This window comes from Anarrhichthys ocellatus, unplaced genomic scaffold, assembly GCF_004355925.1.
Source record: "Anarrhichthys ocellatus isolate YVR2014 unplaced genomic scaffold, GSC_Weel_1.0 scaffold76, whole genome shotgun sequence".
NCBI classification, from domain to species: domain Eukaryota; kingdom Metazoa; phylum Chordata; class Actinopteri; order Perciformes; family Anarhichadidae; genus Anarrhichthys; species Anarrhichthys ocellatus.
In genome coordinates this window covers 313,708-339,522 of record NW_022280106.1, presented here as the reverse complement: position 1 = coordinate 339,522, position 25,815 = coordinate 313,708, and the positions used below count along the sequence as shown (strand labels likewise).

Below are 25,815 nucleotides of genomic sequence, written 5' to 3'. Positions count from 1 at the left end.
TGAATATTTATTTATGGTGGCAGAAGATGGGAAGCAGAGGGAAACCGATCTCCAGTGCCTGTAAAGGTGCAATGTGTAAGATCTGGCAAAAACATTCCAAAAATCCATCACAGTTTCTTGATTGGATTAGATCCAAAGTGACAGAAATGAGAAACGGCCTCTCTCTCGCCTCGTCCTCTCTGCCTCCAGGAGGCTGCTTCACATTTATATTGATATTTTTGATGTCATTTGCTCATTGCAACCTGTACAAATACACAAAAACCCTTTCTGTCCTTCTTACAGGTGATGTCCGGCTGTCCTGGTGCTGCTTTCCAAAGACTCCAACAGACTGAAAACATTGAGTTTATGAACTAAAGTCACTTTTTTTTTTCTTTTTTTTTTTTTAAATGAGAAGACAATTTCTTAATCAGGGAAAAGCCACAGTAGGCAGAGGGGCTGTGCACAGAGTAAGAAAAGGTCTTTAACATGTACATAGTAAATTTCTATTCTAATGTGCTCATTTTGTAAATATTTTTTCCTGGGAATAAAGTTTACATGAAATCTGATGTAGTTGTTGTTCGAGGGTGTTTCTGAATACAGGTGACTGAATGAGCTTTGGTGCTAGATAAGAGCACAGTGACGCACGCACATGCATGTTGCACAAGAGATAGTTTCTCATTTCTTCCTTGTCTGGGTTCTACCTTTTTATTGTTAAAACCTTAACCACACAGGAAGCTGTTTTTTCTCTCATTGTGACTTTTTGAAATGTATAAACACCACCAGGTGCACAGGTGTTCTCTTTCTATTTTATTCCAAAGCATCAAGGCCAAAAATACAAGGCCAATATTTGTAGCTTTTCCAAATCCACCTAGGCTTGAGATAAGACCTGGATCAGTGGATGGGGGAATGTAACATGTTCATCCACATCCAATGATGTCGGAAATTCTCCTGACATCATTAAGGTAACATATTGCTCCTATCAGACAGTGTCGTGAAAACAATGTGAGATGGAGAAAGGAATGTGGCCTGAGCGTTGAAACTCTTCCTCCTCATCAGCTTCATCTCAGACTCACAGGCTACCAACATGTTTCACATGTCATACAGATAAACTGCTAAAGCTGTGAATGTTTGCAGCACCTGTAAGCGCAGTCACTTTCTCAGGATTATACCGGTTATCTGGGCCGCTGCCTGCTGCTTTTCTTCATCACCATTCTCCTGGATGCAGTAGGCCTCGTCCTCTTCTTCATCGGGGTCTTTGCTCCCCTCAGCTTCTGGGATTTCCTCATCTTCTCGGGACCCCTCATTATCTTCCTCAGCCTGGTGTTCTGGATCTTGTGGTACCTAGGAAACCTGGAGGTGCCAATAGAGGCTACTCTATTAGAGAGGTTACTCCCCGAATTACATTAACAGCCTCTTCGTCTGTAGCAAAACATTTTCTGACAACTGGTGCTGGAAAATGTAAACCAAGGGTACAGCTACAGATGCAGATCTCCTCATTCAAACCATTACACCTTCAAGCTTGTTAAGTGAAGGATTTTCATTTAATAAAACTCTGTTCCTTTCTCCGTAGGGTCAAAATTCTTAACTTATGCTTGATCTGGCTGGTGAATGTTTGTGTATTTGCTTCAAAAGTGGAAAGGATAAACACACCGGGACACGGTTTCAAAGGAGGGGGCACATTTGTAAAATGATATGAAAAGACTTTCATCTAAAACCCTGTTTATTGGCAATCTGTACATTGATAATAGATACATGATTTATTTATCATTCAGTGCAACAAATGAATATCAACTATATCAAAATAATATCAAATAGTTGATATTCGAAACTACATATAGTTTACAGCTGTGGCCTTTGTGATCGTCTTGCATTTCTATGGGGATTTTGACCTCTTTTTAATCGTTTTGTATCTCTTTGTAGCCAAGGGCTATTCTACATTCAATTTAAATTCAATTCAACTCAATTTATTTTGTATAGCCCAAAATCACAAATTGGCCTCAGAGGGCTTTCTGTACACATATAAAATCCTCTGTCCCAGGACCCTCACATTGGAACAGGAAAAACTCCCACAAAAAAAACTTTAACAGGGAGAAAAGAGGAAGAAACATTTGAGAGAGCAACAGAGGAGGGATCCCTCTATCAGCATGGACAAAGTGTGATAGATGTCATGTGTACAGAATAAACAACATAACAGAGTTCTTTAGTTTCTTCCCTTGTCTCTTGTCTCTTGTTTGTCTTGTTGTTGAAGCTCTATCACTGTGGTCCATGTTGTTAAACCTGAGGATTATTCTGGTGTTAAGATTAAATATCAGCCACACTGTAAATAGGTGTGTTTACTTTAACAGGGAAACAAGTTGTGCCACTTACTTGATGTAAAGGTAATACAACAGCACATATCACAACTAAATCTGCACACACAACCTCCGACAGTTTGATTCCACTATACTTTTTATATGATGTTTCATAGACTGGAAAATGTTTTTCCCTTCCTCCTCACACAAACCCATTATTGTAAAATGAGAGCACTCCCTGTAGCTAATGGACCCAGTTTGACTGGTTTCTGTTGAATAGATTGAGCGACCAATACTCAGATTTCACAACGGGAAATCACCACAATCAAACAAAATATTTGCAGCATGGACATCATGACCAGGCAGTCTGATCAGAGACAGGGTCAGAGTGAGAAGGTGATAGTCTTGCATATGACAGAACCACGGCAGGAGGCAAGACCAGGGTCCAGGTATAACCACTATCCATGGAAACCTGTGAGATGAGAAAGCACAGAGACTCTGGTGAAGGAGCAAAGTCAGTAATGTGCGTTAATGGTGTCGGTGACAGAAATAATAATGTTAATAATAAAAAAGAGTTACAAAATTAACCATTTCTTAGAAATAGGTTGACTTTTAATTGCTTTGGATTTGCTAAAACACACAATGTTATGACATGTTTGAATCATCAAATCAATGGATTGGAAAATGTATTTGGGGAGTGGATAGCCTCCATTACTCTGCTCTTCATTCTCTTCTCAAAAGCTGCAGTGTTTTCAGGAGTAGGCACACACTGCAATTTAGCCTTGCACAACTCTTCATTACTAATTCATAACTGCACCCTAATGTCCCAAACAGCTCCAGGAGAATTACGGTCCACATGTGATTCTAAGGTGTCACAATCCCTCTGTCTGTCTGTCTGTCTGTCTGTCTGTCTCTTTGTCTGTCTCCAGGGCTTCAGGTTGCACCTCACACCTATTGTGCCTTTCCATTACTTGTTGCAAGCCTGCTGAACAGTGCATGTGTGCGCACACACAAACACTCCACACCTTCCCTGGGTCACGGGAACATGATACTGTTAAAGGGGACAAGGATTAAGTTCAGTGTAGTGTTTGCTCTTTGTGGCTCCTGCCAGCACTTCACACTGCAGCAGCACTGTGTTGGCATTTGATGTGATGGAGAGTCAAGTCCAGTGGTGGAAAAAGTATAGAGATTTTATGAATACATGAAATACCACAGTAAGCAAATAACTACGTTTAAATCTTGCATTTAAAATCAACATTTAAAGTAAAAGTGCATAAAGTAAAGTAAAGGTTTTTATGTATCCTTTCTTTAACCTTAATTTAACAGAAAGATCCCATTGAGATGCAATATCTAAAGTAGTAAGTAAAAGTATACCCTCTATGCAGAATTTTATAAATATATGCTATATATATATATATTTTTTAAATAATGCTCATACTCACATACTGTACTGTAGAAGTATTACTCTACCCTCTGAAATATTTATTTAAAAATTCTACCAAATTTTAATAATGGCCTTTTTTAAGGGGTTACAATGATATTTGCACTCACAGTTAAATCATGTGTCTCAAAACTGTTTCTGTTCAATTAAACAGGAAATACTACAACCAAACTTTATGCTACTAAATACCCCTAAAACTCTTACTCCTTGACACTGGTTTGCTTACAGGGATGATATCAGAGCTTTGTGAAAGTCTAAACAACAGACTCATTTTCTGAAATGTAACAGAAGTTGTTGTTTTTCTGCTCGGGTACCATGTTTCAGAGTTCTCCTTCCATTTATCCGGAACGGGTCTAGAAACTTTTGAATGTGTAACAGATTCAAAGGGGGGCACATTTGGGAAATGACTTAAAAATGTGTTAAGACTCACAACTAACTAAATAGTCTCACATTTGTCTGCTGACCACTCACTTTACACTACATGTCATCATTCAGCAGCAGCTAGCATAGCCACTTCCTTTTGCAAGCTCAGCTGCCGTGGAAAGTTGTTGCAGCTGCCACAAACAGTGGCAACTGCTGCGGCAAGTCGTAGCAGCTGAGCTTGCCACAGGAACTAAACTAAACACTAAACTAGTATATAGATGTTTGGGGTCTATATCTCTGATTGGTGATCTGTGGTTTACAATAGCTTTAATGATGTAGATCAAGCTTCATGTGATAAGGTTATTCTTATTGCCTCCCCTAAACTACTGTCCTATTGAAGCAGACAGGACAAACAGAGAAAATAAGTTATATAAAAAATATACATATATACGCACGTATATACATATATACACACACACACACACATATATATATATATATATATACAGTATATATGTGTGTTTTGAGTCTTTTTGTAGTTAGTTGCATCTCCTTGTAGTTGTTTTGAATCACTTTGTGGTCGTTTTGAGTCATTTTGTAGTCGTTTTGCATATCTTTGTGGTCTTTTGATTGACGCAACCAATAGGCTAACGTTAACGTTCAAGTCACTTCATGATAGTGGAGTATCTATTAATATCGCATTCAACAGTTGATAATATGGAACGTGTAAATAAAATGACATAAATTCATTGGTTTTATATTAGATACCTAAATACCTCTACAAACATACAGTACTGGTAACGGTCCAAAAGTAGTGGTTAGAGCTGTATGAAAGCTTCTGTATGACAATAACAAACAATAACAGCAGGTGGCAGCACTGGACTGATGTTTCACTGCAGCTGAGGTCAACTCAAGCACTACCATAGAGTGGCCTACTCCTACTACGCAGATTACTACTATTACTACTAATAATAATAATAATAACAATAGTAATAATAATAATAATAATAATAATAATTGTATAGAGAAAATGAAAAATTGGAACACATATTAGGATCCCAGTATGTGGACATTTATGTGGAAAGGCTGAAGGCTCACAGCATGATAAACTTCACGAGCACCTATTCCAGGTGAAATATGTGACATGCTGCAGACACATCAGTTGAAAAGTTCTTTATGTTACACTCATGGATGTCAGTTTATCTTTTCATATAATAATAATAATAATAATAAATAAATTTTTGATAGCGCTTTTCAAAATACCCAAAGACGCTTTACAGGGCAAAGACAAACAGAACAAACAAACAACAAACAAAAAAGAAAGACAGAGGAGCAAGCAAAACAAACAAACAGAACATTTTGGTAAAAAGAATAACTGGAGAAGCTGTGCTGAATGGGAGGGTAGGGTGCAGGGGTTAGCAGGTGAAGGCGAGGTTGAAGAGGTGGTTTTTGTGGGCTTGTTTGAATGATGATAGAGAGGGAGCCTCACGGATGTGGATGGGGAGGGCGTTCCAGAGGGGAGGTGCAGCAGCTGAGAAGGCCCTGTCACCCCAGATCCAGCGCTTGTAAATAAATCTCATAAATATGAGATGGTACCTTGAGACAAAGGTGATATATGAAGCTTAAACTTTATCAAACTAAAGGACCATCTGTTTAAATTATATGTATATTTTTAACATATTTTTACAGATATATTATTTTATTAATAATCTTATTTGTTCGTATTTTTTGCAATGATTTATCTTTTTTTCATTTCTACAGTTATGTAAAAACTAAATGTTATCTTTTTTTCTTCTTTTGGATTTTGTATACAATGTTAGAATACACGGGCACAATGGGGGCACAATTACAAATCGAAAACCGAACCAACACAGATTTGTTGCATCACGCTCTAGTTTATATATGTGCTATATCTATCTATGTATATTTGGTAATAATAATAATAACAGTAATAATAAGAAGTAGAATATATAAAAATATTACTCATGACGTGTTTTTCTGTTCACATCCATGAGTGAGACAAGCAAAGGGCGGGTTTCAATCAAACTGTACTGCGAGAGTAGTAATGTATGATAGTTGTGACGGAGGATTATATTTGAGAAGATAATGCTGTCTGAGGTGAAAATAGGATGGAATAATTACAAAGTGAGAGAATTTGCGACCATTAAGGTACTTCAAACCCCAGATAGTCTATGAAGACACAATGAAAGTATATAAATATAAATTGATGGGATTGAAATACTTTTAGGTTTGTGATGATGTGTAGACATAAGTGCCAGGAAAATAGAATATAAAAGACAGCAGGTGTTGGTTGTCTTGAGAGATAATTAATTGGTCAAAATGGGTTACCCTGCTTTCACTAGAATAAGCAGTTTGGGACCTTTTTTTGTTTGTGTCTCTGCAGATATCTTTGACAAACAGACCTAAATGAATTAGTGCCTCAGACAAATAGATTAACCGTAGGTCATGAAAGACAGGCAGTATGCTGCTGCTTTGGATTGCGTCATGTTTGCCTCTTATTATTGCTTTGCCTGTGAGACAGGCATAACCATTTCCAGGAATATGAGAGTGTGGCTGTGGTCACAAAAAGCCATAGACTTGAATGAGCTTGCCGGATACTTTCAGTTTCATTTCTCTGTGGCTTGGCTCAGAACGAAACACAGTAGGAAAGGAGGAGGTGGGAGGAGTTTAAAAGCTAAAACAAGAAGGTTGGTGGCTAAAACACAGCAGTTCAGCCTCTGGGAGCGATGCGCAACAGTCATTTGAAAGTATAGGTAAGATAGAGCTGATCTCTCTCTTACTTTACATGCAACTTTGTGCTGTTGACTTTTATCCATGAGCTATATATTCTCATATTTCCTATATAATGTTCATGCCATGGTCTAACTTAATAAGATTTTATTTTTGACAAGCTGGGGTCGTATGGGTTGGCAAGTGTAAACCTGTTCAACTTGATGGCATACGCATACATGGAATTTGACTCCGGTTTTGTCAGCTGTAAACCGACAACAATAGACAACAATGATTCATTGGGTGTGCCTCTGTTAGAACAGAATATAATCCACCGTGACCAAGAGCTGTCCTCTCTTAGTCGATTAGTCGACTAATAAGTTGTTTTGGTATTAGTCCAATAAAATGTCTCCAGTAGGACAGATGTTCTTAATGCTTTTTTCATGCTGAAGGACTTATATCCAAGAAATGTATGAACACATCTCTGATAAACAGGACATTTAAAGTGGTGCTTTTGTGGAATTATTTTGTTTTACAGATCTCTCGATTATATCAAATTATAGATAAGTCGACCAAATTCAATGAGCGGAAGCAGGGTAGGAAATTTACATACTTTTTGGGGGCAATTTTTGCCCCCACTGACTGAAATCCAAGGGCATTTTTTGAAACTTGTGAAATAATATTTAACCTTTGTTCAGAATAATAAATATACTTATTTAGGCTTACAGTATATGAGCAATTGTCATCAAATGGCAATAATAAGACTATTAGGCAGTAGTCTACAGATTCAAAGTGTTTTCTTAGATTTTTTTTAACAAAAAACAAACGTAAATCAGACAATCATATTCAATTTTATTCTTATTTCTTTGTGGTTATTTATTGTTACTACTTGTTGGCATCTTATTCTGAAAACCGGATGTTCGTCTGAAGAAACCGGATGTTGTCTCACGTTAATCTTGCCGTTAACTTTCAAAGTCCTTCGCTCGCTCCCGATCTGTGCGAGTTTACCGTGAATTTCAGGATAAAGGTGCACTACAATTTAAGTGTCTGCTCAGTTGACCGCAGTCACAGGTCTGACACTGAAGCGCTCCATTTATTTATTCGTTTAGAAAGTTCGGGGGCATTTTTTGCCCCTCTCCTAGTGATATCGGGGGCAAAATGATATTTCTTAGGGGCAGTATTGCCCTTTGCCCTCGTGTATTTCCGACGCTGAGTGGAAGTCTACTAGAATTCTTTGGTGGAGGACTGCCCTAAACCAAGATACTGTATATACTGAGTGAGACATTTTGCAGTTGGAAAACAAAATTGGCAATGCTCGCTGGAGGTATGGTGCCACTGTTACTACAAACATATCTTTACCATTGCTGTGCCATAATTTATTTTTACCGATCAGGTGGCATACAGTATATGCTAATATTGGCCGATATATAGGCCCAGACATTAGATTCTAAATGTCACCAGTACATTTCAAACAATACTTATCCCATTCATATACAGTGTTTAGGTATCTGCCTCCTCTTATTCTCTCTCTAACAGTAAGGATCATTCTCTGTTGAATTTGTGTGTGTTTTAAACACACTACTTAAACCCAGTGGCGGGCCGTGCATTTTATACCTGGGCCTTCTGTGCTGTCCTACTACAGTTGAATTACCTCCTAATAACCTCATTATGACGCAACAGCTATGGGTTATTATTTGTTTTGTGTAAAAGCCGCATATTCACATAACACTGCAACATTTGACAAGTTAAATAAAATGTTACATGAAGCTCAACACCTACAAAACACTAACTGCAGAGTGCAGATACATGAATACGTGCATGACAGGATGCTTCGTCATTAACGGACAATGCATAGTCAAAATCAACATACTTAACATAATGACAACAAACTCATAAGAACCAGTCACATATATTTATATGACAACAAAGCATGACACATCAATCCAGCAAACCTGCAGCGGATCCACGCATTCCACCACACAAGAGCACGAGACATTCAAATATTATTCATAAAAACGACACGATAGACAAATGAACAGTAGTAACGTTACTGCAGATGTAAAAAAACAAACGCAGTTTGTCACTTACCGAATGCTGTTTACTGAAAGACAAAGTCCATCCTCCTTTCTTTGCTGACAAAGAGTTTAATCCCACGGTTGTACAGAACATCGTTTCAGTTCCAGTAAGAAGACCTTCTCGATTCATGGACAGTGACAGTCGAGCCTCCCCAGTTGTATTTCGCCGGTCTGCGGCGGCCGGTTCGATCCCGGCCGCCGCAGACCGCCTGCGGCCGGTGAAATACAACTGGGGAGGCTCGACTCCAGCAGGCATCGGGCCTCTCTCCTTACACAGAGACATAGGGGCTGAATCTGATTGGATAAAAGCTCTCCTTACAACAAGCTGCACTGGAAGCAGAGCAACTGAGGAAGTCAGGAGCTGTGCAATGAGAAAATAAGCTAATGGGAAAAAAATTATAATACATGTAGTGTATTTGTGAAAAATTATTTAATTATAAAATAGCTATAACTTTGTGATTCTGTTTAGGCCAGCAGAGAAGGCCTAGCTGGCCCTGACGCCCACCACTGCTTAAACCACATGAATTGCATGGAGCTTCTTAGTAAGAGCACATACTACTGGTATACTACTTTTTAGGGTTTATCTGTAATTGATGGTCTCTTTTCTCCTTTGACAGCATCACACAAAATGGAGAAGGTTCTGGAGAATATAGTGGCCATGGTGAAGGAGCACCCAGCTGGGATCCCCCTTAAAAAGTTGGCTGTGTTTTACAGCCAGACATACCGCAAGAACCTGACTTTAACCTCCCTGGGCTTCGACTCCATGGCTAGCTTGGTGGCCTCTCTGGACAGGGATCTGGTTGTGGAGGGGGAAGTGGTTCATCACAAGACCCACTGCCGTTCAAGGCGGGCTGGAGCCTGGGCATCGACAAAAGCTACAGAAGACAGCAAGAATATGGAGAGCGTTTTGGAAGATATAGTGGCCATGGTGAAGCAGCACTCAGCTGGGATCACCCTGAAAAAGCTCTCTGTAACCTACAGCCAGACATACCACAAGAACCTGACTTTATCCTCATTGGGCTTCGACTCCATGGCTAGCCTGGTAGCCTCTCTGGACAGGGATCTGGTTGTGGAGGGGGAACTGGTGTTTTATAAGTACCGTCATCATGATAGCTGTGCTGGCGTTGGAGCTGGAGCTGGGGCATCAGCAAAAGCTACAGAACAGAAGATTGAGAAGGTTCTGGAAAATGTTGTGGCCATGATGACAGAACACCCAGATGGGATTCCTCTGAAGATGGTGGCTATAGTCTACAGTCAGAAATACTGCAGAAACCTGGCCATAGCCTCTCTTGGCTTCAAAACGATTTCCTGCCTGGTAGCATCTTTAGAAGGAGATCTAGTTGTGAGGGAGGAAGTGGTGTTCCATAAGATCCACCAGCCTCAAAATCAGCCTGTAGCTGGGAAGCCAGCAAAAGCCACCGAGGACATCAGGCCCGTTACACCACAGAGAACTGAAACACTTACTGGGAAGACTAGCGCTACCCCAAGTGCTACAGTGCCTCAGGTGGATACCAGCCCTTATTATGTGCCTCCCACCACCTCTTTATTCTCCACCCACTGTCTCCCGGTTAACCCACTCTTTACTGCGTCCAAGCCAGCGGAGAAGTTGACCCAGCAGCAGCTGTACCAGAGAGTCATAGAGGTCAGTTATGAAGACAAATATATGCACCACAGAGTATTTTTCTGTCAGGTTGTGTACTCTGTTAGCATTGGTTTCTAATGTATATCTGATCACATTTGACATGAAAGCAACAATAATGCAATAGTACTCATTTAACTTTAGCTAGTAATGACCCGGACAGCTCATGTTTCATCCGAATGTGTTGCTAAAAAGTTGACATTTCACATTGGCTAGACATGGGGTCCAAGATGCTACTGAGGCTGGCGCTAGCTTGTTAGCAAGTCAAAGTCACAATCCAAATGGAAACCCCACAACCAAAAACCTTTAAGTCTTTAAAAGGGTCAATAATATATAGTTGAATTTGTTAAAAAGGCTCATTAATATCCCAAACAGCTGGGCACTAGTTTTAGAAAACATTACTCTGTAGGAAGTTGTGTATTTGTTCGGGACTATTTTCAGTCGCAGATTATTACACATTTGGTGTATTAATCTTAAGTATTAGTATGTAGGACTGGATCAAAATAAACTCTTGAGAATTCAAAATTCTACCATCCTCATCCTATATCTAATGCCCAATAGCACGTTTCTGCCCTCGGCCCACTCTAGCAGGATAAGAGTGGGCCAAGAGCAAAAACGTGCTATTGGGCCCCGACAGCATCAGAAATACACGAGGGCAAAGGGCAAAAATGCCCCCATAATTTCCTCTAATAATAATGATAATTTAATGAACTTGTCAAAAACATCGTAGCCTATATGACCCAGTCCAGTTGCCATAGACTGGTTTTGATTTTCGCCTTGACTGATTTGCGTGTGCGTGAAGAACCAAACTTTCTAAACAAATAAATAAATGGAGCGCTTCTTAATCAGACCTGTGACTGCGGTCAACTGAGCAGACACTTAAATTGTAGTGCACCTATATGCTGAAATTCACGGTAAACGCATTCAAACGGCGCAGATCGGGAGCGAGCGAAGGATTTTGAAATCTAGCGGAAAGACTAACGTGAGACAACATCCGGTTTCTTCAGACGAATATCCGGTTTTCAGAATAAGATGCCAACAAAGTATACATATTGCATAATGGGAATTAGATTAAATGAATTATATTCACATAAAGTATAAAACATGCTACCTGCATCTCGTGAGTTAAAGGGAAAATACACCTAAATTGTGCGCAAAGTGTCTTTATTCTTTGATTTGAGGGTTGCTGGAAATGAATAATACCTGACTGACAGTCAATTAAGATATTTTACTAAGTAAAAAGTCTGAACTGAATTTGTACCTTCAAATGGCACATTTTTTTAATTTTTAAGGTGCTACAAAAATGTTTTTCTCAAAAATTCCACACAATGACTAATGCATATGTTCAGGACAAAAATGGGTAATATCACAATATTTGAGGTGCTACAAAAATATCTTTCTCAATAATTCCATACAATGACTGATGTATATATAATCAAGGCATCGTTGACTTAATAATTGTTAATAGTTGTTTAAAAAATTTAATAATAACAATAAATAACCACAAAGAAATAAGTATAAAATTGAATATGATTGTCTGATTTATGTTTGTTTTTGTTCAAAAAATCTAAGAAAACACTTTGAATCTGTAGACTACTGCCTAATACTCTTATTGCCATTTGATGACAATTGCTCATATACTGTAAGCCTAAATAAGTACATTTATTATTTTGAACAAAGGTTAAATGTTATTTCACAAGTTTCAAAAAGTGCCCCCAATTTTCTTTAAATGCCCCTGGATTTCAGTCAGTGGGGGCAAAAATTGCCCCCTAAAAAATATGTAAATTTCCTACCCTGGGCCCCGATGCCTAAGAACCATTCACTGGTTTTCTGATAATGTTAATAATGTAATGTGGGTGACATAACATTTCCGCTGCTTTGAAATTTTGTGGAACATTTTGAAACAAAAGCTTTAAATGTCTTAAGTCAAAGCAGTTCAGTTAGAAGTGGCAGACACAGACAGATTGCTAGAACCGGGGGCATGGTGTTAATACTTAAAAAGGTCAGAAAATTAAGATTTGAGAAAAAAAATATTAAGCTAATAACTTGTATATAGTGGATGTTTGAGCATATCTTTAACATACTCATCTAAAAACTGACCCTTGACATTTACAGCATGGAAAATAATTGCCACTGTCTACCTTTGTACTGTATGCAAACCAGCTGGCCAGTAAAAGTTTCTTTATGTGTTCCAGGTGATTAACAAGTACCAGTTGAGAGCTCCATCAATGGACCATTTACAAACCTGCTATTTTCAGCTGTTTGATGCACAGCTTCCTATCACACAGTACATGTCTCTGTATGACAGCTTGGAAGCTTCTTGCTCTAAGAAGCTTCCCAGTCAATCTGAACCAACAACAGATCCCGAGGCTGTTGTATTGCAGTCAACTGCAGGTAGCCAATCATGACAACATTAACTTTCATGCATTAAAACAAACATTGTCACTTCTGTACTTCTAAAACCAACATGTTTTGACATATCCTTCCACAGTAGCACAGGATCTTACGAGAGAGCCTGAAGTAGAAAACCTGCAACAGTCCATTGTGTCCAACTTCCTCTCTGGCTCTGACTTCCCAGTGCTGGGGGCAGATGTGAGCTCGACCAAAGGGAAGAAGAACAAAATTAGAGATGTAACCAAGAGAGAGGGCAGTGGCGCCATCTTTAGAGAAGCTCATCATGCCCAGCTGAGAGAGGTCCATGGTGCTAATATGAGGGCAGTACAGGCTATGGAGGAGGATGAGCTCACAGGGAGGAGGAACAGAGTCCTGGATCAGGATTCGGTCAACAGTCTGATGGAAGATGTGATACGAGACATCGCCGCAGAGGGAGAGCTGGTCACCAAAGAGAAGGTGAGGGGGAAGAGGACACATCTACTGACTGCTAATGCTCTTCTGTCTGTATGTTAAATATGAAGCTAGAGCAAGCTTAGCTTAGCATAAGGAAGAAGCAAGGGGAAACAGCAACCCTGGTTCTGTCCAAAGGTAAAAAAATATATCAGCTCACCACCACTTCTAAAATTTAACTAATTTAGTTTAATTCATTCAACAACTCGTACAACAACTTAATCCTGATGTCTTTGTTGGTTGCCTGGCAACTTCATAGTGATGACAAGAAAGGAAGTCGCTGCACCTGGCAAAGAGATAGTTCCAGCATGTTACTACAGCTTTTTATACTCGCCTCCTGTCTCTAGTGGTATCTATGAAAACGTGTATTGTTTACATCCATGATTGTTCACTAGCAGTCACCTCTTTCCTTTGCTGTTGTATTATAGCACCTAATACCGTCAGTGAAAACTGTCATTGAGTAGCTCATGTGCTCCTGCGCATATGTGTGTGCTTTTGCAATACAAACACTACAGTGACCCCCTCCCAAAAACATTGAGTGATAAAAAACTTCACATTGTACCGTTAAGTTCAAGTTAATAGCTACAAGACTAATGGTAGCTGATGGGCAGATTGGTGACTGTTCTGGGGATCTAACATGGGCCCTTTAGCTACTAAAAGGTAGCTCACGTATCCTATCTACTTATTTACTACTGAAGTGGCTAAACAAACTAATGCAATGTATCTAATTTCCTCATTGTCCTCGCTGTATCCAGGTGATATCCAGGGTGTGCAGGCTGATGCAGATTCCCTCTTTGGATGCAGGCAGGATCAAACCCTGGATGCTTCCGGCTTTAACAGATCTTCAATACGTCATGAGAGAGATCAACATGTTCATAGAGGTTGGCACACATGCATTTCCTAATACTTGTTTTGACATGGATGTTTGGTTGCTATTGAAGTATTCTCTCTCTTTCTGTCAGTCTAGTCTAGCAGTGACATCCATCTGTACCTTGTATGAGCTGGGCCAGTCACTGGCTGGACTGAAGGACAAGAAGCGTTATGAGGAGCTGAACCTGGGGCCCCTCTGCAAACTCCCCCTCATCCACCGCATGTTCAAGATAGACAGTAACACTAAGGATGATGACATCAACCAGATTGAGACGATTGACATCCTAAAGGTAGGACTCATATTTGATGAAACTGGTACTAAACATTCACCAACAAATATAGTGTAGATTATACTTTGTTAGAGCTTTGCATTCAAGCTTTACAGTTTTATATTACATAATCTGAGTCCCTTTTTGTGTTTGGACTATTAACTGTTGAACCAACAATGTTCTCTGCTGGAAAATGAAAACATGTTATTTATCACATGCACCAAATCAGTAATACCCAACAACTCAGAGAATAGCAAAATAAAGTATAAAAAAGGGCTGTGTTCCATACTTGTGTTAGTAGGCAGCACGGGCTCATTTCATTAAAGCAGCACAACAGTCTCAGAGGCTTTCCCCACACATGTTTCTAACCAAGTGTGCCATGAGTCCACAAGCACTCTTTTTATACCTCACAGAGGTATACAGTATCTGTTCTGAGTGTGTCCTCATGCCTCTGTGTGGATAGTGTGGATGGAGCCACTTCAAAGTCACGTTTGCATGCCAGCTATCTCTGCATGGTGGAAAATTCGGGTCAAGCCCTAGTTCTATCTCGTCTGAACTTTTCATTCTTTTGCCTAATGTGTCTACTCTGTTTCCATTGTTTAGCAAATTCGTGTTTTTAGGAGGCAGCAGAACAAGCCAAAAGTAGACCTGGCTGAGTTTATGAAGTATCTGGCCGACCACTACAACTGTGACTCTCCCTACGAGCTGGGTGTCAGGATACACAGCATCGGGCTGCCCATTGCGGTAAGACACACAACCCACTGCAACCTTCCGGGGCAGTTTACTCCTGAGTTATGTAATTGTACCACGACAGTGCAACTGGTATCTTATTTCACCTTATGAGTCTGTGTGTAAGTGACAGAATGTGATCCTGGAGGTGTTTTTCTGTCTGTGGACAGATTTTGTCACCGTGACTGTATCACAACTGTGCTAGATACAGTTGAGACAATCAAAGGGGTGTAGTTGAGATCAAAACGATGCAGAGTTAGAAGATGTGTGTGGTCCAAGTGAGGGTGCTGGAAGGTAGGAAGTGGGGAAGGGGCTGAAGCAAAATGGTCTCTAGTTCATCCATCCATCCATTTTCCACCGCTTATCCGGGGTCGGGTCGCGGTGGCAGCAGGCCAAGCAGGCCAACCCAGACCTCCCTCTCACCGGCAACATGTTCCAGCTCATTCTGGGGGATCCCGAGGCGTTCCCAGGCCAGCTGGGAGATATTAATCTCTCCAGCGTGTTCTGGGTCTTCGCCGGGGTCTCTTCCCAGTTGGACGTGCCTTGAAAACCTCCAGTGGGAGGCGTCCAGGAGGCATCCTAATTAGATGCCCGAACCACCTCAGCTGACTCCTTTCGACGCGAAGGAGTAGCAGCTCGACTCCAAGCTCCCTCCTGATGACCGAGCTCCTTTCCTTATCTCTAAGGCTGAGCCCGGCCACCCTACGGAGGAAACTCATTTCGGCCGCTTGTAGCCGCGACCTTGTCCTTTCGGTCACGACCCAGAGTTCGTGACCATGGGTGAGGGTAGGAACGTAGACCGAGTGGTAAATTGAGAGCTTTGCCTTCTGGCTCAGCTCCCTCTTCACCAAGAAAATTGATTTTTCTCGTTTTTTTTTCTAAGTGTTTTCAAACTTTATCCTTTTTTTTTTTCTCTAGTTGTTTTTTTTAAATTCTGCAGTTATTTTCCTTTTCACTATATCTGATTCAGTAAATCCCTGCAACAGCAGTACTCTTATTCAGTTCCATAAAAAAAAAAATCACACAGTCACTTTAATCAGCAAGTGGCAAGAAAGACATGGGAACTTAGCTTGGGTCTTAAGGAGTTGCTGCATTTATTAACCAACCAATAGCCTGAACCGTACACACACAGCACTGCTACGTTCAAAGCTATAGTGTTATGCTAACTTCATTCTCACTGCCACACACAAGCTCTCGCTCTCTTGATCGCACACTCGCTAATATTACACACACAACCTGCGCACTGAGTTATTGCTTAAAGGAGTTTGATACTTCTACAACACATTTTGGTTCAAAAAACATAAAGACATTTTCCCAATGCTAAAGCCAGACAGGGAGTCCACTTAGGTACAGCGGGCCACCGGGCTTTCAATAAACCCTGCTTTGTTTTTATAAAACTTGAAACTCTGCTTGTTTAACAATCCTTCTCTGTCCCCTTCAGACCATACTGAAGGTGAGTCGATGTGAACACTCCATCATGGAGCAAGCCAGGGAGCTCATCCAGAAAGAGCTGGAGGAGGAAACCTACGAGCGGCTGAGAAAGATAAAAAAGAGCGTGTTGGAGCCGGTGCAAGGAGCAGGTTCCTTCTCCTCCACAGGCAGCCTAGACCTCAGGAGAAATTACGCCTCCATGCCGGCAGCCGAGGTGTCGCTGGCAGTCTTCTCAAACGCAGAGGGGGTGTTCAGTCCCAAGATGGCTAAGGTGGGTTCTACACACCGACAGGTGTATTCTGTTAATTTATCTGATGCTTGTTCAGCAGCATCAGACACGCTGGCTCAGTGGCAGTGTGGGGGTTTTGTGTCGAGGCTTTTGGGAGCTCATTGGTTATGACACCCCGGTTCTGTGTCCTTAAATTGCTACTTTAAGCTGCTGGGTGTTAATTCTGCTAAGCCTCCCACCATGAGCCTTGAGGGGATAACAAAGAATTACAGAGCTCCTCTCCAGTTCAACAACAAAATGTCACCCTTAACCCTGCTGCAGTAGTTCAGTCCGTGGGAACTTAGCTTGGAAACCAGAGGGTCACTGTCGAGGGCACTGAACCCTCCAACTGCCTGTCCAGCCCCCCGCTCTGACATCTCCATTAATTCCTCTGCATAGTTCTTGTTTGTGCATGTGTGTGTATTTCAACCCTGTGTGTGTGTGTGTGTGTGTGTGTGTGTATATAATGTGTAAGTAAAAGTGAAAGTGATCGCCCTCGTGGATCAATAAAGTGTTTCTTCTTTCTTCTTAATCGTTAAGGAATTCAAATAAAAGGTTAATTTTATCTAATGAATTCTGGCTCGACATTAGATTTGTGGGTTAACTCTTTATGACAGTCGTCTACTTGTACATGTTCTGAAATTATCTTTATCCAACTTATCAAACATAGTAGGCATTTTTAATAATCATGAAGATGGATGGATGATGATCCATTCGTGTATCCCCCTATCTGGAGGTTACACCATCACGAGGAATCCAAATTGTCTTTGCTGACCTAGAAGAGTTTTGAACATAGCTAAATAATAAGAAAAGAGAAAATACAGAAATACAGACACCACTACACACTTCTAGTGGGTCAGATGTGATATTTTTCTCAAAAGTCATTTGTAATGCCATGTCTGTGACACATACCTTTGTTTAATTTCCAATCCAGCACGTCCAGAGCTTCCTTCTGCAGGTGTCGGGTAACCGGCTGGCAAAGGCTCTGTTTCAGCTAGCCATCTGTGGAGGCTCGCTGGCCGTCCCACTGGACCTGGTGCCCAAAGACAAGGCACCCAACACCACAGAACAAACTAAGAGTGAGGACAAACCCACCACCTCCCTCCCCAGTGAAGGTATTAATGCAGGATATAGTGTTTCTGCCCCACATATGAACTAATCTGATAATGTCCTCTTGATGTGTCTGGTCCAGACTATGATAGTCTATGATTTCTTTGTCTCTCTCAGCCAAAGTGAAGCAGTACCTTAAAGACAGCCTGTCCTCTCAGAACACAGCCATCACTTTGGCCCACATGGCCTCTTTGGAGAGAAAGTTGACCAAACACTTCCATGTCAAAGATTTCCTCTCTTTAGAGCAGGGCAACTTTCTGGAGTTTCTGGTTAAACACGTTCAGGTACAAGTTTTTTCATCTCAAAAGCCTTTTAGTTTGTTTACTGTCAGACTGTTAGATCTCCTGATTTTGTCCTCAGGGATATGATACTAATTCATCCTGTCTGTGGTTGTGTGCAGCTGCTGCAGGACACACTGGGCTCTACTTTGCTTCTGGGCAGCGGCAGCATGGAACTTACTGGCAGTGGTTTCAGACCCACCAGACAAGATGTGTTTGAGTTCATCACACAGTGTGGGGACATAACATCCACTGATACAGATGAAGTGAGTCATTTAAAGGCACACACGCAGCTGTTAAAACATATACCTTTTAAGTACTACAACAAAGCTCTTCATTTTCTCTGTTTCCCAGTATAATAAATGTTCTAGCAGGTGACAGGAACATTAAACATTCACCTTCCTTTTCCCAGCTCTCCCACATTGAAACAGCACTGAGAGCCCACTACAGGGTCCGGGACAGTCGGGACCTCGGCTACGGCACTCTGCAAATGCTGGCTGGCCTGGTCCAGCGTCAGAGAGGGCTGGCTGGAGGAGGGCTGAGCCAGGTCTACTACGAGTCAGCCCTGTTTGCCAAACACAGCAAATTGAGGTTAGCAGTTTTTTATCAGACGGACAAAATAGGGAGGTACGCATGGGACGATTATCCTGGTTTAAATATTTGTGATTAACGATATTATCCCGATAATCATCAAAATATGTTGCTCTAAGACAAACAGCAATCACTACACCTTACAATTTTCATTAAGGAACTAGTATTGTTATTGTTGGAATGCTGTTAAGCATTCCATCCATCCATCCATCCATTTTCCACCGCTTATCCGGGGTCGGGTCGCGGTGGCAGCAGGTCAAGCAGGCCGACCCAGACCTCCCTCTCACCGGCAACATGTTCCAGCTCATTCTGGGGGATCCCGAGGCGTTCCCAGGCCAGCTGGGAGATATAATCTCTCCAGCGTGTTCTGGGTCTTCCCCGGGGTCTCTTCCCAGTTGGACGTGCCTGGAAAACCTCCAGTGGGAGGCGTCCAGGAGGCATCCTAATTAGATGCCCGAACCACCTCAGCTGACTCCTTTCGACGCGAAGGAGTAGCGGCTCTACTCCAAGCTCCCTCCTGATGACCGAGCTCCTTACCCTATCTCTAAGGCTGAGCCCGGCCACCCTACGGAGGAAACTCATTTCGGCCGCTTGTAGCCGCGACCTTGTCCTTTCGGTCATGACCCAGAGTTCGTGACCATAGGTGAGGGTAGGAACGTAGACCGAGTGGTAAATTGAGAGCTTTGCCTTCCGGCTCAGCTCCCTCTTCACCAAGACGGTCCGGTGCAGCGCCTGCTTTACTGCTGCAGCTGCACCGATCCGTCTGTTGATCTCCCGCTCCATCTTACCCTCACTCGTGAACAAGACCCCGAGATACTTGAACTCCTTCGCTTGAGGTAGGCACTCCGTCCCCACCTGGAGGGAGCAATCCACCGGTTTCCGGCAGAGAACCATGGCCTCAGATTTGGAGGTGCTAACTCTCATCCCCGCCGCTTCACACTCGGCTGCAAACCGCCCCAGTGAATGCTGGAGGTCACGATCCGAGCATTCCAACTATTGTTATCCTAATCTTTATTCTTCTTTTTATTATTATTATATTTCTTCCGTCCCACCTCTTCTGCTCCTTCATATTTTATAATGGGTGTGTATTGCGCAGTTTAGAGTGCGTGATGTCACCGCTAGAGTGAAGAGCAGCTTGAGATTTTTGTGAAAAAAAGATTTCTGTTTTGCCACTGTGTCCACAATCTTCACGCATCATTTCTGGATTTAAAAGTAGCTAATATTGTCCTTGTCGTTGACAAATGACTGTGGAATCCCACAGATTTACACATTTGGCACAGAAGCCTGTAGTTGAGAGGAAAACCAACTTTCTGCTCCATAGACACCAATGTTAAATTTTGCTTCAAAAACATTTTCCACAGAACACGGTACCCCATTTCTAGATCGCCAGTTCAGCCACATTTTTTACACTACAGACACAATTTTTACAGGATCTGTTCTTCAACTCATCCTTCCTCTCATTCATTAATATCGGAGCAATAGGAGCTACGGTTATGGGAATTTTGAGGATTTGTTTGAGAGGTGTTTCCCTGTTTAATCTCCATGAAACGGCTGCAAGGACACAGGTGTTTCTGATTAAGCTAATTAGTGATGTTGATAAACACACAGACTCACAGACACACACGCACTCTTCTCTCTCTCTCTCTGCGTGTCTCTCTCTCTCTGTCATTCAGGTCTTACAGCTTTTTACAGGACCCCCCCCCCCCCCATTTTAAAATAAAAGCCCCACAACATGAATTCTAACTGAAATGCTTGTGATGAAGCCTGTCATTTAATAACCTGTTTATGTTTATCTAACATTATGATTCTGCATCCTCTTCCCTCCCCATCCCCCCACCCCATTTCAAAATAAAAGCCCCAAAGAGTGAATTCTAACTGAAATGCTTGTGATGAAGCCTGTCATTTAATAAACTCTGTTTATGTGTGTCAAACATTACGATTATGTCTCCTCTCTCCCTCTCTCCCCCACCCAGTCCCACCCTTTCAAAATAAAAGCCTCATGGATTAACTATACGTTAAGCTCAAAATTAGGCTTTTTTCGTTGAAATAATGAATGCTCTTACTAATACTGTGACAACTACTACTACTGCTGCTAATATTTATAGTATTACTACTGCTCCTACTACTACTACTTCTACTGCAACTTTTGCTGTTGCTACTATTACTACTACTTCTACTGCAACTTTTGCTGTTGCTACTATTACTACTACTGCTACTGCTATTACTGCTACCATCAATCTTATTACTACCACTACCACTACTACTATTACTTATACTACAACTGCTATTGCTGCTACTACCAGTACTAATACTACTACAGCTATTAGTACGACTGCTACTAGTACTACTACTACTGCTGTTACTGCTACTTCAAAAACTGACTTTACTATTACTACTACTTCTTCTTCTACTACTACTGTTATATTAAGTACTACGACCACTACTACAGCTATTACTACGACTACTGATACTACCACTTCTACTACTTCTTCTAATTACTAATACTTCTACTACAACTACAACTTCTACTACAAATATCACTACTGCTACACCTAGTACTTATTATAATGCTACTAATACTTCTACTGCTAATAATACTTCTACTACAACTAAAACTTATACTACAACAAATATCACTACCTACTGTTTCTCTTTATTCAACTTCCTTTTATATTTCTTCCGTACGTATTTTGCTACTTAACTCCTTCCACATTTTTTAAGCTACAGAAACCGTTTGAATATCTAAATGTTCAGCTCTTTCAGGAGAGGGGTGATATGACTTCATATTTGTAATCTTTAAGCCTTTTGAATTATTAAGCCTTTTGAATTATTTTTGCAATATTTTTTGAAAGGGATCTCTATGGAGAAAATCTTCAAATCCTGTAAAACCTTTTCAACTTTCAAAGCCTTCTTCTCATACTTTCAGCTACAGACACCATAGTTCAGCAGTGCAGTTTAAATGCTTTCGGGCTTCAACATTTTTCAGACAGGTAGTCTCCCATTTCTGTACTTTCAGCAATGTTTATGCAATTCATTTCAGCTTTCAGCATTCCAACGCATTTTCAGCAGGAAATGCATTTTCTAGTTTTATTTTTATATTTCTTCCGTACGTTTTTTCAAACTCTTCTGCTCCTTCATATTTTAAGCTACAGAAACCGTTCAAATATCAAAATGTTCAGCTTTTTCAGGAGAGGGGTGCTATGACTTTTCATAATTATAATCTTTAAACTTTTTGAATTATTAAACTTTTTGCACATTTTTCTTTGAATGGGTTTCTATGGAGAAAATGTTCAAATCCTCTTCAACTTTCAAATCCTTCTACTTCCTCATATTTTCAGCTACAGACACCATTTCAACTTTCAAATGTTGAAAAAACCCTGAACTATTGCCACATAATTCAGCGTTCTGATATCTTTTAAACTTTTTAAACTGCAGCATTTTAACTTTTATGATTTTTTCAGTCCTTTTCTGACTTTATAATGAGGGTGTATTGCGCAGCTTAGAGTGCGTGATGTCACCGCTAGAGTGAAGATCAGCTTGAGATTTTTGTGAAAATTCCCACTGTGTCCACAATCTTCACTCTTCATGCATAATATCTGGATTTAAAAGTAGCTAATCTTGTCCTTGTCGTAGACAAATGACTGTGGAATCCCACAGATTTACACATTTGGCACAGAAGCCTGTAATTGAGAGGAAAACCAACTTTCTGCTCCATAGAAACCAATGTTAAATTTTCAGCCACATATTTTACACTACAGACACAATTTTTACAGGATCTGTTCTTCAACTCATCCTTCCTCTCATTTCCCCCCCCCCCCCCACACACACCCCATTTCAAAATAAAAGCCCCACAGAATGAATTCTAACTGAAATGCTTATGATGAAGCCTGAGATTTAATAACCTGTTTGTTTATCTAACATTATGAGTCCATCTCTTCTCCCCCCCCACACCCCATTTCAAAATAAAACCCCCATATTGTGAATTCTAACTGAAATGCTTGTGATGAAGTCTGTCATTTAATAACCTCTCTGTTTCATACTTTCTGATTCTGTCTCCTCCTCTCTCCCCCACCCAGCCCCACCCTTTCAAAATAAAAGCCCCATGGATTAACTGTATTTAAACATTAAGCTCAAAAGTCGGAACTTTATCAAAACGTAGCAATCAGGTCCTAAAGCTATTTTTTATTGCGATCCACGATAAAATTGTATATAGTACCATCCCCAAGAGAGAACAATGATGAGTCTGAAATTTGTTTTTTGTAATAAAGCGTAATGCACTCTGATGCACAGGGTTTAAAAGCAGCATGATGATACAGAATATCTTCATGGTCAAGGACAGACATGAAGGTTGATGGACATCCTTTAATTCTATACTAGAAGCCTAGTTTGATTTTTACATGGTGAGTCAAACGTTGAATATGAATCTTGAGTTTCTGCTGTCCAGCCAAATTCGAATGACTCAGCAAGAGTAATGTGAGTGCCATTTAGAGTTTTAATGGCAGGAAAGTCAGTGTCACTGGCGGAGGTGGAAAAAACAATGTTCTTTGCCAGTTCTGCATTTATAAGTAGTCTATGATTAAGGAGTGATAATTGGAAAGCATCAAAGTCAGACTGAAGATGAGTCAGGGCCTGGGCTACTTATGAATTTTTATTTATTTATTGTTGACAGACTGACTGAATGAATGTGTATCTCGTACACTGGAAGGTGGCTTTTATTTTGATGTCAGTTCTTACAGTCCCTCACAGTAATTCCTAGTATATACATGTACCGCAGAACAACGTGGGTCTAGTTTGACACTCTTTTTTTAAAGTAGAGACTGCCGTCTTCTATTCCTGTTTCCAAACTCAACGCGTAATCTCGGTTTGGCGCTTCACTCCTTTCGCTCTCTCTAGGCTCTTTCCCTGTTCCCTGCTCCAGATACAAAAACACACGCCTCATACGTCACACACTCGCCCACTTCTGTTAGTGTCTGTGATAAGTAGAGAGAAGTGAAATGCCAAAGTGGGTCTCATGCCGGCGGCTTAAAAGAAAATTTGTGAAAATTTGTATTTGAAGTTTCCTGGACCAGGCATACATCAAGTATGTTCAATTTATCAGTCTCCCCAACATATAACTGAACATCCAAAGTTTTGTCCTTCTCTATGTCCTCCTGTCTCCCACATCCCCCCTGTGAACAGTGCAGAATGTGGGGGTGAGGCAGTGGGGCGCCTAGGGGAGATGTCCAAGGCCCAGGCCCTGGCCAGCTTGCTCTCCTGCCCTCTGCTGGAGGATTTAAGTGAGTGGAGTCAATGGGAGCTGATCTTCAAACCACTTCATGGCTCCCTCAGAGATTTCATCGAAAGAAATGCAGGTAGGATGTGGCTGGATCATTTCTAGATAAATGTACTACACCTCTTCCTGCGCTGTGAAATTTTAATTCTGCTCTGTGTTTCTCAAGCATGCCCATTTGATGGAAGAAAAATGTAGTAAATGTTTAACATTTTTGTGGGGAAATATGGTTGTTTTTATTTACTAAAACAGCAAATACAGGCCTGGCAGCGTTGGAGGTGACACCAGGTTTGCTCCTCAGGATCACCACACACACAGGTGACAAGCATTTCTCCAGTGCCACTGTGATCCTCGACCCCGTCGGCACAGCCGGCCACCTCCTGTCCATGGTAGTTGCTGATGGGATCGTCAATGCTCCCACTGCCCTCCTGGCCAATCACATGCAGAGCTCCCTGGCAGCAGCTGTGGCTAAAGAAGGTAGTGACACATCAGGACTGATTTAAGTTCACCTTGTTTAAAGCTGGAATAATGCATTGTATTTTGAGTGCAGCATGTGTGTGTCATCATTACTGATATAATATTTGTGTTCCTTAGATTTGTCCCAGGCTGAAGAGGATGTGTCATGTTACACTAGAGTGGCCAAATTCCTCTTGGCATGTTTGACACGAATCCCCACTAGAACCTGCCAGGCGCTTCTGAAGCAGGTCAGTCACACTACACTGGAGAGTTCAGGATCTAATCACATAGCTTTTGTTTTACCATTTACCATGTTAAGTTAATCCCCTGGCTCCTTAAAGAAGGCTCAACAAGAAATATTTTTTTTCTTTTTATATATGTCGATACTCAGAGTGTATAAGTAGGAAACATTCTTCAGCAAACAGATCTTTCTTCACTTTGTTTATTAGTTTTCTCATTTAAGAAACAGACAAGGTGTGTGTGTGGTAAATACATTTTATAGCAAATGAACAATACAACAAATTCGCAGCTGCTCAAGTCTATATGTTATGAAAGGTTGCCATTCACTGCTTAGATTAGGTCCTCGTAGAGCAAATCTTATCTTCAGCTTCAAAAACTGTAGTGCATCTCTAATCCGAAGTTGAAAGGAGGAAGGGGTAGCCTGCTTTCAATTGCGTAAAATGAGTCTTCTGGCTAAAAGAGTGACATGAGCGATGCAATTTGACTGTTCCTCAGGAAGATGATCAACCAAAAATGGCTGTAAGAGGAGTTAGATCGATTGGTCTATCAAGTATCTTGGATAGGGCATCAGAAATGGAGGACCAGTCACCAGTCAGTTTTCTACATTTCTACATCTATTCATCAACCGGATACAGAGATTGCAGACTTCAGACAGATGAAGTCTGTGTGCCATCTTGAATTGAATCAGGCCATGTCTGGCATATACTGATGAGGAGAGTTTATCTGACCATCATCTGTAAATTGTACACTCAGATCAGCCTCTCTCCGATGCCGTCTGCTTACATGAATGTTTCATATATAAAATAGACTGTCTTTGAGAGATGGAGCTGTTGGGAATAAATAATTTATAGGCTGCTTTTCAGGGATTGCAGGAAACGATCCTGTGTGGTTACGGGCCCGATCCAAAAGCAATTCAAAATATATATATATATATATATATAT

At 41.0% G+C, this 25,815-nt stretch overlaps 1 protein-coding gene across 3 annotated transcripts in view; it reads left to right on the top strand.

Annotated features, from left to right (window-relative positions):
• Positions 1–6,332: 6,332 nt before the first annotated feature.
• LOC116397950 (protein NO VEIN) overlaps positions 6,333–25,815 on the top strand; it is a 53,076-nt gene continuing 33,593 nt past the window's right edge. The window contains exons 1-15 of one of the 3 annotated variants that reach the window (XM_031873873.1): positions 6,333–6,848; positions 9,497–10,521; positions 12,714–12,912; positions 13,010–13,368; positions 14,118–14,243; positions 14,325–14,522; positions 15,105–15,245; positions 16,672–16,932; positions 17,864–18,044; positions 18,157–18,323; positions 18,440–18,583; positions 18,730–18,908; positions 24,087–24,259; positions 24,430–24,654; positions 24,772–24,881. In XM_031873873.1, coding sequence (XP_031729733.1) covers positions 9,508–10,521; positions 12,714–12,912; positions 13,010–13,368; positions 14,118–14,243; positions 14,325–14,522; positions 15,105–15,245; positions 16,672–16,932; positions 17,864–18,044; positions 18,157–18,323; positions 18,440–18,583; positions 18,730–18,908; positions 24,087–24,259; positions 24,430–24,654; positions 24,772–24,881 — 3,477 coding nt within the window. In that variant the 5' untranslated portion in view covers positions 6,333–6,848; positions 9,497–9,507. Of the gene's footprint in view, positions 6,849–9,330; positions 9,422–9,496; positions 10,522–12,713; positions 12,913–13,009; positions 13,369–14,117; positions 14,244–14,324; positions 14,523–15,104; positions 15,246–16,671; positions 16,933–17,863; positions 18,045–18,156; positions 18,324–18,439; positions 18,584–18,729; positions 18,909–24,086; positions 24,260–24,429; positions 24,655–24,771; positions 24,882–25,815 lie in introns of those variants that run through there. The other 2 variants (XM_031873872.1, XM_031873871.1) reach the window with 2 other exon arrangements.